Genomic DNA, 12793 nt, shown 5'->3' on the forward strand with positions numbered 1-12793 from the left:
GCACTCCAGCATGTGGTCAGAACGAGGGAAAGAGAGATGGGCACTCCAGCATGTGGTCAGAATGAGGGGAAAGAGAGATGGGCACTCCAGCATGTGGTCAGAACGAGGGAAAGAGATGGGCACTCCAGCATGTGGTCAGAACGAGGGAGAGAGAGATGGAACTCCAGCATGTGGTCAGAACGAGGGAGAGAGAGATGGGCACTCCAGCATGTGGTCAGAACGAGGGAGAGAGAGATGGGCACTCCAGCATGTGGTCAGAACGAGGGGAAGAGAGATGGGCACTCCAGCATGTGGTCAGAACGAGGGGAAGAGGTGGGCACTCCAGCATGTGGTCAGAACGAGGGAGAGAGAGATGGAACTCCAGCATGTGGTCAGAACGAGGGAAAGAGATGGGCACTCCAGCATGTGGTCAGAACGAGGGGAAAGAGAGATGGCACTCCAGCATGTGGTCAGAACGAGGGGAAAGAGAGATGGCACTCCAGCATGTGGTCAGAACGAAGGGAAGAGATGGGCACTCCAGCATGTGGTCAGAACGAGGGAAAGAGAGATGGGCACTCCAGCATGTGGTCAGAACGAGGGGAAAGAGAGATGGCACTCCAGCATGTGGTCAGAACGAAGGGAAGAGATGGGCACTCCAGCATGTGGTCAGAACGAGGGAAAGAGAGATGGGCACTCCAGCATGTGGTCAGAATGAGGGGAAAGAGAGATGGTACTCCAGCATGTGGTCAGAACGAGGGAAAGAGAGATGGGCACTCCTGCATGTGGTCAGAACGAGGTGAAGAGAGATGGGCACTCCAGCATGTGGTCAGAACGAGGGGAAGAGATGGGCACTCCAGCATGTGGTCAGAACGAGGGGAAGAGATGGGCACTCCAGCATGTGGTCAGAACGAGGGAAAGAGATGGGCACTCCAGCATGTGGTCAGAACGAGGGGAAAGAGAGATAGCACTTCAGCATGTGGTCAGAACGAGGGAAAGAGAGATGGGCACTCCAGCATGTGGTCAGAACGAGGGAAAAGAGAGATGGCACTTCAGCATGTGGTCAGAACGAGGGAGAGAGAGATGGGCACTCCAGCATGTGGTCAGAACGAGGGGAAGAGAGATGGGCACTCCAGCATGTGGTCAGAACGAGGGGAAGAGATGGGCACTCCAGCATGTGGTCAGAACGAGGGAGAGAGAGATGGAACTCCCGCATGTGGTCAGAACGAGGGAGAGAGAGATGGGCACTCCAGCATGTGGTCAGAATGAGGGAAAGAGATGGGCACTCCAGCATGTGGTCAGAACGAGGGGAAAGAGAGATGGCACTCCAGCATGTGGTCAGAACGAGGGGAAAGAGAGATGGCACTCCAGCATGTGGTCAGAACGAGGGGAAAGAGAGATGGCACTCCAGCATGTGGTCAGAACGAGGGAAAGAGATGGGCACTCCAGCATGTGGTCAGAACGAGGGGAAAGAGAGATGGCACTCCAGCATGTGGTCAGAACGAGGGGAAGAGATGGGCACTCCAGCATGTGGTCAGAACGAGGGGAAGAGATGGGCACTCCAGCATGTGGTCAGAACGAGGGGAAGAGACGGGCACTCCAGCATGTGGTCAGAATGAGGGGAAAGAGAGATGGCACTCCAGCATGTGGTCAGAACGAGGGAAAGAGAGATGGGCACTCCAGCATGTGGTCAGAACGAGGGGAAAGAGAGATGGCACTCCAGCATGTGGTCAGAACGAGGGAGAGAGAGATGGGCACTCCAGCATGTGGTCAGAACGAGGGGAAGAGATGGGCACTCCAGCATGTGGTCAGAACGAGGGAGAGAGAGATGGAACTCCAGCATGTGGTCAGAACGAGGGAGAGAGAGATGGGCACTCCAGCATGTGGTCAGAACGAGGGAAAGAGATGGGCACTCCAGCATGTGGTCAGAACGAGGGGAAAGAGAGATGGCACTCCAGCATGTGGTCAGAACGAGGGGAAAGAGAGATGGCACTCCAGCATGTGGTCAGAACGAGGGGAAAGAGAGATGGCACTCCAGCATGTGGTCAGAACGAGGGAAAGAGATGGGCACTCCAGCATGTGGTCAGAACGAGGGGAAAGAGAGATGGCACTCCAGCATGTGGTCAGAACGAGGGGAAGAGATGGGCACTCCAGCATGTGGTCAGAACGAGGGGAAGAGATGGGCACTCCAGCATGTGGTCAGAACGAGGGGAAGAGATGGGCACTCCAGCATGTGGTCAGAACGAGGGAGAGAGAGATGGGCACTCCAGCATGTGGTCAGAACGAGGGGAAGAGAGATGGCACTCCAGCATGTGGTCAGAACGAGGGGAAGAGAGATGGGCACTCCAGCATGTGGTCAGAACGAAGGGAAGAGATGGGCACTCCAGCATGTGGTCAGAAGGAGGGAGAGAGAGATGGGCACTCCAGCATGTGGTCAGAACGAGGGAAAGAGATGGGCACTCCAGCATGTGGTCAGAACGAGGGAAAGAGAGATGGCACTCCAGCATGTGGTCAGAACGAGGGGAAAGAGAGATGGGCACTCCAGCATGTGGTCAGAACGAGGGAGAGATGGGCACTCCAGCATATGGTCAGAACTAGGGGAAAGAAGTCAAGATGAGAGAGGGAGGGAGGGAGAGAGAGAGAAACGTGCAAGCAACACAGTCTGAAAATTGTGAGCTAGTAACAAAGGGAAAAGGACACTATTTTAAAAATACTTATAATTCTTAATGGGCAAATGATCTGGACTCTCTTTTCTTAAAATAAGAAAAAAAAACTTAAGTGGACAACAGTTACCAATGCTAACCAGTGTGGGTCGTCCCTGAGCAGCCAGTTTTGGTGAGGGTACAGAGGGTAAGACCCTTGGTGGGAATTAGTGTAGCCACTGGGGACAGAGGAAGGGAGGTAATGGACAGAGGAGGAAAAAAGACAGGAGGGGAATGGATGGGAGGAAGAGGAAGGGGGAGAGGGAAGGGGAGAAAGAGCCCCCCACTATGAAACCACCTCCTCCACTCTGCTCACAGAATCCCATAATTCTGGTCTCTGGAATCCAAGCCCCTGAGAGGCTTGTTTTAGTTTTAGGTGGTTTTTGGGGAGGGAGGGGTGACATTGAGACAGGGTTTCTCTCTATAGCCCAGGCTAACCTCTGGCATGAGGTTGTCTTCCAAGCCCTCAGCTCCCCTTTCTCCATTCCTCATCCACTATAGACAGCTCTGAGAATAAACAGGGTTTTTCCAGCTGGGCACCTTCACCCTGTAATTAAAGCCCTCTGGGAAACTGGTGGGGATGAGGGGGACTGGGATTATGGGGAGTCTGAGGCCAACCTAGGTTATATATTGGATTTGAAGTTAGTCTGGGCTACAGAGTGAGGCCCTGTCAAAATTTGAAGAGAAACACAGAAGGGGGAGGAAGAGGAAGAGTAAAATTTGTTAGTTAGTTAGTTAATTAGTTAGTTAGTTTTGTGTTTAAAGAACTGAAGGGAACTCCAGTGGCTGGACAGCTTCCCCAGACCCCAGAGCACTTGGCCAATTCCCCGGAGAGTGCCCTTCCTCCCAGGATCAGCCTTCTGGCACCTTCCCTCCTTTGCCCCGTGAGTCACTGTCACAGGGCTACCTTATCAGGGGCTCCCTGCCCTGGGCCCCTTGCCATGAGGTGGACTGCAGTCCTCACTTTGTTAACGGACAGCCAGGGTGCTGGTCCCATGACCAACCCAGCAACATAACCCAGAGAGGGCAACTGTGCTCAGATGGCCCAGCTGCCCCCTTGAGCAGCCAACTTCTTCTATCAAAGAAACCACCCAAGGAAAATGGACCTGTGTCTGCACAGGTCTGCCGTGGTCGCTGGGGCTCAGAGACCCTCCTTTCTCAGCAGGTCCTTGAGAAACAACCCCTGAGGATGAGGAGAATTCCAAGGGCCCACTCAGCCACATCCTGCTTCCCTTCTCTCTTCTCCCTGGCACCTCCTTTCTCTGTATGCAGGCCTCTCTTCTCTTCTTGCCTTGACCTATTTCCTGCCAGACATGACCAGCTCCTGCTTGCTGCCTTCCCTTCAGAAGCATGCATGGCTGTTTTCATGAGTGCTTGAAAAACCCAAAGCAGCCATCATGGAAGAAAACAAACAACAAAGAGCAACTGAAAAAGAAAGGGGTCCATTTCTACTCCCTGCCATTCTTTGTTTAAAGATTTATTTTATCAAGGGCAGAGAGAGAGCTCATGGGTTAAGAGCACTGGTTGTTCTTTGGGAGGGTCTGGGCTCAATTTCCAGTATTCTCATGGCAGCTCACAACTATCTGCAACTCCAGTTCCAGGGGATATGATATTTTCTTCTGGTCTCCATGGACACAGGGCATACACATGGTACACAGACATAATGGCAGACAAAACACCCATACGTATTCAAGGAAATTGGAAAAAAGAAAAATATTTATTTTATCATTTGCATGTGTGAGTTTCTACACATGAGCAGGTGTTCAAGGAGCCATAAGAGAATTCAGATCCCGGAAACTGGAGTTACCAAGAGTTGTGAGATACTGGACACCGGTGCTGGGAACCGAACCTACGTCCTGTGCAAGAAAGGACTGTGCTCCTACCCGCTGAGCCATCTCTCCAGCCCTTCCCTACATCTGCCCAACACAGCAGTGCTCCACCCAATGGAGGTGACGCCGTATGCTGTGTGGTGGGCAGGTGGTCTTCTAGCTCCTTTCCTGCCAGCCCCTTCCACAGTCCCACAGAATATCTCAGAAAAACCAAGAGAAAGCCCAGAGTGCCATTGGGTAACAGAGTTGAAAGCCCAGCACTTTTTAAATTTTTCAGTTGGGAAACCCATTCAGACACTTGGACATAAGATTCTGGTAGAAAGAGTTTGTGGCCAGGGTCCTTGGAGTGTTAATGACCTCATGTTTTATGAAGAAAAACCTGAGCCGCATGCTCAGACTGGAGCCTCCCTGTGAGAAGGGCCCTGATTGGCCAGGCCAGAGCCAGGGAGGAAACTGTGATTGAAAGATGCTCTTAGGGACAGGACCTACATTGCAAAGTCAAGGGGGTGGGGCAACCGGCACAAGATGGGCTGGGTCTCCTTAGCCTACAGACAGCTGCCTGCCTCCTGGGGAGCGCTGAGTGTTCCCTGGAGTCCCAACTGCACAGCCTTCTAACCAGCTTGTCCTCTAAAGTCTTCACTGCAGGAGCTGTGGCTCCACCCTTCCACCAGGCCACATCACAGACTCAGAGCAACTCCTGCTGTCTTCTCCACCCCCATGGAACCCATTCATTTCCGTCCATGCTCATAGCCCAGGCTGAGATCACTGTAGGACCCTCACCCCTTATTCTCAAAGGGGCGAGAAGAAATTTCCTAGCAGAATGTTTTCCCAGGAAGATAGTGGCCTTCCCCTCTCCCACCTGGGAGATTCTGAGCACAAGGTCACTTAGCTCAGCCCAGCCAGCCACCTTGTACAGGCTGATAAAGATGGCCTAACTCAGGAGCAAGGAAAAAGCTGACTTAGCAAAATGGGAGGGAGCAAAAGTCCTTGCACCCGTGCCAAAGCAGCTTCAAAAAGCCTTTTTGTAGTTATGCCTTTAAAAGCTTACCCCACAGAGGACATACAACTCCTCTCTCTACATTTGGAGACAGTGTTTCCAAACATGTTTGTATTATGCTGATTAAACCTTGGTTATTACAGTCTGGGCCTCTCTGGTAGTCTCTCTCTGGGGGTCGTAATCTGGGCACAACAATCACCTTCACTATGACCATAGAGACTCCTGTTGCGTTTCAACCCATCTTCCATGTGGACCAGAGGGACCTTTCTAGAAACTCACATCTGATGGCATCAGGCCACTGTCACCTTAGCCTCTCCCTTCTCTCCTGGCTACAGAGCCCACCGGGGACACAGGGATAGAGGGACAGGTTCTCCTGGGCTCTCAGCACACTGTTCCCTTCCCACATCCAGAGAAACGCAGCGTGCTCCATCTGCTTGGCCTTGCCTTTTTAGGTGACACTTGGCATGCGCTCTTTGTTTCCACGGCTCCCCTCTCTCCTGCTTTCCTTGTGAGCCCTCAGCATTCTGAGCAGATCCTGGAACCCCAGAAGGCACTGGACCAGTTTTCTGTTCTTGATCCGCCATATTTCCAGGTCAGAGTAAAAATCTCGATTCCTGCCACCTAGGCAGGGCTTCCCTGCTCTCCATTCTTCCGTTCCGGTTCTCCTCTGAGTCTTTCAGGATTGTGGGCTTGCCCATTCCTGTCAGAATGGCAGTTCTCCACAAGATAATGGAAGAAAATACTGCTGAGGACAGGGAAAAGGAGAACTCTTACACACTTTGAGAGTAACCAGCACGACCACTGTGGGAAAGGGCAGGTAGGGATGTTGGGAGCTGTGAGCCCCCAGATCCTGAATTTCTTGTAAACAACTTGTTTTCCCCTGATCTGAGTGCCTACAGCTGCTCTGAGCAGGAGACTCTCAGGAGTTCCTGATGGCAGGAGAAAGGATTCTGGTGTGTTTGGCTGGGGTGTGGCTATCCCTATGTAAGCTGCTCCTGGACACAGTAAAGGGGGCATTCTTGAGGCGTTCCTGTTTCAAGGATGACCCGTGTCTCTGTCTCTGTGTCTTTCGATCTCCAGCCCCTTGCCCTGCTCAGGAACTGTATGGCGGAGCATAGAGCGCAGACGGGCATCATGTGCCGCAGAGGGACTCTAAAAGAACCAAAAATACAGCTTCCTTAGGATTCAACAGTCCTGCCAGTGAAGAAATAGACGAAGAAAATGAAACTAGCCTATCAAAGAGACACCTGAACCCTTGTTTTTCTCATAAATGTTCACTATGGCCATGATATGGAATCTACCAGGTGGCCCAAGAGTGGATGAGGAGACAAAGAACACGGGGTACAACTGAGTGACGGAATACTAGTTAGCGTCAAATAAACATCCGGTCTTCTGAGACGACATGGGTGAACCCAGAGGACATCACAGGAAGTGAAATGATCCAGGGACAGAAAGACAAACACTGCATGGCCTCATTCATATAGGGTTGTCTAGCAAAGGCTGACTCATACAAACACAGGGCAGGACAGAATCCAGGGAGGGCAGAGGAGGAGGGTGAGAAGCGGCTAGCCATGGCTACAAAGTTACAGTTCTGAGAAGTCAGTACCACTGTTTTGTGGCTCAGAACGGTGACTTCAGTTAACAAATGTTTCAAAATGCAAAGGGGGGTGGCGTCTTATCATAAAGAAAACATAAATGTCTGAGGTCAAATCAGCGTGCCATATGCATACCTAAACATCAAAGTATACTTCATAAATGTGGACAACTCTAAAATATCCATCTAAAAGGGGAGGAAGACTAGGGAGTTTTACACCAGAGTAGTAGATGAAGGAACCATAGTGAGAAACCACAGATTCCAAGTTAGGATCCTATAAGTCTTTACCTGGGCTCTGCTCACTCTCTGTGTCTCTGAACTGGCAGGGAGGAAATCTATCATAGTTCTCCCTGTTTCGTGTCTGTCTACCTGAAAATTAGCGAGTCCCTGCCTTCCTCCCGGTATCTGTTAAACACCAACATCAAAGGAGCTAGGAGGACCTGGCTGTCTGGAACAGCCCTTCTCAATTCAGCCTCTGTGCTCACCTTGCACTGACTGCAAGCATCTTGCTGAAAGAGCCTCAGGTGGCGTGCTGGTGGGTGCCGCTGTCCTGTATGCGGCTGCCCTGGGTGCGTCTTTGTTTCTCGGGCTCTTGGTTATGATGGCTTCCGAAGAACTAGCATTCTGCCCAGTTCGATCTGTAGACCCAAAACTCAGAGAAAAGGCAAACATCCAGTCAAACATTTACCTGGGAGTGAAATCAGGCAGCAGGCCTCTTCCTGGTTTCACAACACTGCTTGCTGCCCTGCTTCTTATCCCACGCGAGGGGGCCCCTCTCTTCTGTTGCCTTCTCCTGGGCCTTGCTGCTGTCCCTTACACCCCAGCTGTGGTCCCAGAACCACCCACCTCCCAAAAGTATGGAGAGGCTTTACTGGGCAGCTGTGTGCCTTGGGCTAGCTATAAAACATTATTATAGGTAATAAACTAGGACTCTGACTAGGGGGTTGTTTCCTGCTGTCTCAGCTGTGAGTTTGCAGAGGCATCAGCCCTGCTGTGCCAGCTATCACCCCCAGCCCCTGCAATCTGTCAGCCCCCTCTTCCTCAACGATGCTGGCGCCCTGGAATGAGGGCATGAGATAGATATAGATGCCCCATCTAGGGCTAAGCATCCCTAAGTCTCCTATTCTCTGTAAATTGACCAGTTGTGGATCCTTGTGTTAATTGACATCTACTGAAGAAAGAAGTGTCCCTGGTGAGGGGTGCAAGAGGCACTAGTCTATGGATGAATGAAAGGCATTAGGAGGGGGCTTAATTATATGACCATTTAACTGAATAACAGTGGTAGGTTTCCCCCCAGGGACTATGATCTGCCTAGCCACATGTTCTAGCCCCTGATGGCAGTACCAGATATGAGTTTCATCTTGTGGAGTGGGCCTTAAATGTAATCGGAACGCGGTTGGTTACTCTCATAACATCCTTACCACTATTGCACCAGTGGGCATGTCTTGTCAGGCTGGTCATTAATGTAGCTTGAATGACTCACAGCTAAGTAAGATTGACGAGTACTTTTCTCCTCTGGAAGCATGCATAGAACTCAGGAAACTAAACATGAAGAACAAAGAAACAATCCAATTTTGAAATGGGGCATGAAAAACTAAACAGAGAGTTCTCAAAAGAATTTCTTTAATGTTAAATGTCCTTAGCCACCAGTGAGACACAAATTAAAAGTACTGTGAAGGGTTGTTGTTTTTTTTTTTTGAGATTTCATCTTACCCCATTTAGAATGACTAAGAATAAAAAGAAAAATGGCCACAAATGCTGATGTGGAAATGAGGAAGAGAACCACTTATTGTGGTGGGAATGATGCTACTGCACGTACTGGCTTTGTGGGAGCCTAGGCAGTTTGGATGCTCACCTTTCTAGACGTGGATGGAGGTGGGGATTCCTTGGACTTCCCACAGGGCAGGGAACCCTGATTGCTCTTTGGGCTGACGAGGGAGGGGGACTTGATTGGGGGAGGGGGAGGGAAATGGGAAGCGGTGGCAGGGAAGAGACAGAAATCTTTAATTAATAAATAAATTTAAAAAAAAAGAAAAATGAAAAAAACTGGTGTGGACACTATGAAATCAGTGTAGTTCTTTGAGTATCTTGTTATTGGTGTGTGTAGTCATTGTTCTCAATGATGAGCTTCATAAAGATATTTTCGTTCGAGTGTATCATGTATTTTGACTATATTCTCCCACCTGTATTCCCCTTTCTCCTCATCCCCTCCCACTAATCCTCTTCCAAAGTCTAGATTATATTTTTATGCCATACATAAAATTGTGTATACACACACATAAAAATACATACATAGCATACATTTACACATACACACACACACACATGAGACACAGATAAGAGAAGCATGTGTTATTTGTCTGAGTCTGGCTCATTTTCCTTAATGTGGGGCTATGCGATTCCATCTGTTTTTCTACAAATGACATAATTTATCCCTCTTTATGGTTAAATAAAACCCCACTATGTATATATGCCATGTTCTCTCTATCTGTTGTTGGGCACCTAGACTGATCATCGCCCAGTTTGACTGTTGTGACTAGTGTAATGGTCTGTTCCTTTAAGAGATAAGCCCCGCCCACAACCTCCCTCATCTGCAGAGGCAAGTGGATCTTCCTTCAGCTTCTAGCCTGCGAGGCCTTCCTTTCCATCTCTTTCCTGAAGAGGCAGCTTCTGCCTCTCTCCCTTCTCCCTACTTCTCTCCTTCCCCCTTCTCTGTTTCTCTCTCTCTCTGCTCTTCTCCCCTTTTCCCTTCCCCCCCCATAACCCACTAAACAAATACCCACTTTCTCTGCACAGCATGCCTAATAGGTCTCTGTCTCTCACCTGCCACGTGGTTCCCTGCCTGGGACCTGCTGCCTTTGTGGCCCTCTGAGGTCTCCTGGCCCACTGCTGACTGCTGCCACTTGGGGACCTGCGTTGTTTTATTTTTACCTTAACAACTAGTGCTGTATCAAACACTGCATATGTCTCTGTAATCTGCTGCCTTAGATTCCTTTGGGCAAATTCCTAGCAGTGATTCATTCACGAGTGACTGTCTCAGTGTTGCAGTGACAGAGCCCACTGGGGAACTTAGCACAGAGGCAGGCATGCAGGTTGTTTATGACAAATCTGTTCCAGCATCCCCCTAAGCCATTTTATTGCTTCCTCTGCAGCACACTGAGGAAGTTCTGTCACCTTCATATTACTACACAGGGGTCATCACATCTCTAGGCTCTGCTGATAAGTAAATGGGCAATGCCTTCTCCTGCTGCCTGAGCCCAACCCCGAGTCCAGAATCTCTGGTCAGGGCACCTAGATCAATAAACGTGACTCTGTAGCCCAGATGTTATACTTGCTCTGTTAACACATGCCTGAAGCCTGTTGAGATTCCGGGGGTCACAGGAAGTAGGTCTCCAGGAGCTAAGCGTCCTTGCTAGGCAACTGCCAACGGGGGCCTTACTGCAAGGTCCTCAGTAAAGACACGCCAGGTAAGCTTCCCCAGTCAGGGAGGCTTCTTCTTCAGAGTCCACAGTCTCAGGCGCTCACCACTTCCGAAGCCATATCCTGACTTTGATGCAGGACATTGGCAAGGCTGCGGATTCAGCTTAGGTTATGATTATGCAGTCCACACAATTCAACCGTATCCTTCATTTTCAGCAGCTGGCCCTGCAGCTAAGAAATGCGTTTCTTCCTTGCTATTTTCATAAATAATTTAGGTAATTATCAGAGCTTATTTCTAGTGAAGCTCGCTGGCTGTTGGACTGCAACCCATCTTTGAGGGCTGCCTTTCGGGACCACTTCCAGTACCGGTTAATGTCCTTATATCAGATCATAGACAAAATGTAATGGAAGGAATTGTTAGCTAGGTAAGTTGAAGGAGGCCTGTGCAGGGAGCAGCTGCCACCCTCACGGCTAGAACAAAGAGAGATTGGAATAATTTCAGTTTAGAATCCCAAAGAAGGAGACCCGTGGTGCTGAGCCCCACACTTCTGCAGGGTCCTGCTGCTCAGCTGATAGGAGTGTCCCTGACCTTACAGAAGGGACGCTGTGAGGCTGGGGTAGTCTGCTCTGGCCAAGGCTGATCTCCAGCCAGCCTCCCGTCAGTACAGGAAGAACCCAAGGATCTCTGCTCAGCTCTCAGCCTCACCCGTCACTCTGTGCCACGCCCTGGTTCTGCTCCATGTAGGTACTGTACAGAGTCACCCAAAGGTCTAAGAATTCTGGGGTTCCCTCTCCGCCTCCCACGTTCATGTCCCTGCTCTCCTAAAGCCCTGTTGCCCCAACTCTAAACTCTAACCTCTTCCTCTTCTGCCCAGGCAGACCTCTCGGGTACCGCTCTGCACTGTGGCCTCAAACAGATGCCCAGAGAGAAAACTGTGCCTCCTTGCCCTAATGCAGCCCTGGCCAGGGCCTATCTCGGTGCTTTATCCAAAGCTCCAGCCAGAAGAAGCATCCCCTGCAGTTCTTTTGTCAGCTGCTCCGCCTCTGAATGCCCGTCTTTGCCGAGGTCTGCATCTTGTTCCGCTCAGCTCACTGCGTACTTCATGGAAACCAATCATGTTTCTTGGAAACCCCCACGCATCATTCATGAAACTTCACTCAGGAAACGGCCCCTTCCCCTGCTGTGGAGTGGTTCACTAGGGGTCTGAGAACACAGAGAGGCCTTCCAGGACCGACCCGGTGTTAGGCTATTGATGAAAGGCCTCCCTTGCTTGAGCTCCGCTGGGACAGGGACACCCGTCATTCATCTCTGGGCCTAAGGGATGAATGAACGCGTGTGCATGCGTCCACTTTGGGCCATTAATTGGCCTCCCCTTGTGTTCGTGTCCAGGCCCTGTGTGTAGCACAAAGTCACACCCATTCTTGCTGTTTAATCACTATCCAGGTGCCTGGGACCTCGCCAGCTGCCCCAGTTCCCTTCCCTATCTGGAGAGTTCACCCCCATCATTTCCCATCATCCTATGGGGTCCCCGTCTGTAGCCGATGCTGAGAGACATAACTGTGCCGGACTGTGGACGTGGGGCAATTTTAAAAAGAGACGGAGCTGATCATCTTCAAAGCCTGGTATGTTTTCCCCCACTCAGACTCACTCACACTTTGATGCCTCAGGCTCAGGGCTGGAAAATGAATCCTTAGCTTTAATTCTTGGGGCCATTATGCATACATAATGCCTTCCCTACCATTTAAAAGGAATGTAGATCGTATGTAAATGCGCCTCTGAGGGATTGTATATTCCACCCTGCATTAAGCACACATGAATTTCATAGTGACATCATTCAGCACCCGCTCCCTCGGCGTCTGCATAAAACGCAGACAAATTCTGTTCTTTATACGCTTGCCACAGCTGGGGCTTCCTGGTCTGAGTCAGGGTTTGGACTTTGGGAATGATGGTTCTGTTTGAAGGACGTTCAGACCACCCTTTCCGACCTCTGATGCTTGGATTCCTTCCACGATGCTCACCAAGATTCACCCTTGAGCTCCTTCACTGACAGGGCGGGCACCTGCTCTTTCCTGGAGCAGTGATGAGCCCTTAGGAAGTACGGAGTTACCAGAAGGTTGTCCCTGAAAGGCAGCCAACAGTTTATCGCTCTTGTCTCCAGACCCTGCTGTGTGGCATGAACACTGTGTTTTCTTCACAGCATTAAATACACTCCCCCCCCCCGCCCCCTGCTCTCCTTTTCTCTCAGCAGGACCCACATTCACATGCACATACGAC

The 12793-nt window shown here is 50.4% G+C and overlaps 1 protein-coding gene across 3 annotated transcripts in view; it reads right to left on the reverse strand.

Moving 5' to 3' along the window:
* Positions 1-7895, reverse strand: part of LOC142847355 (stimulated by retinoic acid gene 6 protein-like) — a 40697-nt gene extending 32802 nt beyond the window's left edge. The window contains exon 1 of one of the 3 annotated variants that reach the window (XM_075968065.1): positions 7787-7895. Coding sequence is in view for 1 of the 3 variants with exons in the window: in XM_075968063.1 (XP_075824178.1) it covers positions 7584-7603 (20 nt within the window). In the remaining 2 variants the exon portion in view is untranslated. Of the gene's footprint in view, positions 1-7583 lie in introns of all 3 variants that reach the window. The other 2 variants (XM_075968063.1, XM_075968064.1) reach the window with 2 other exon arrangements.
* Positions 7896-12793: the final 4898 nt, after the last annotated feature.

This window comes from Microtus pennsylvanicus, chromosome 3 (assembly GCF_037038515.1).
Source record: "Microtus pennsylvanicus isolate mMicPen1 chromosome 3, mMicPen1.hap1, whole genome shotgun sequence".
NCBI lineage: Eukaryota > Metazoa > Chordata > Mammalia > Rodentia > Cricetidae > Microtus > Microtus pennsylvanicus.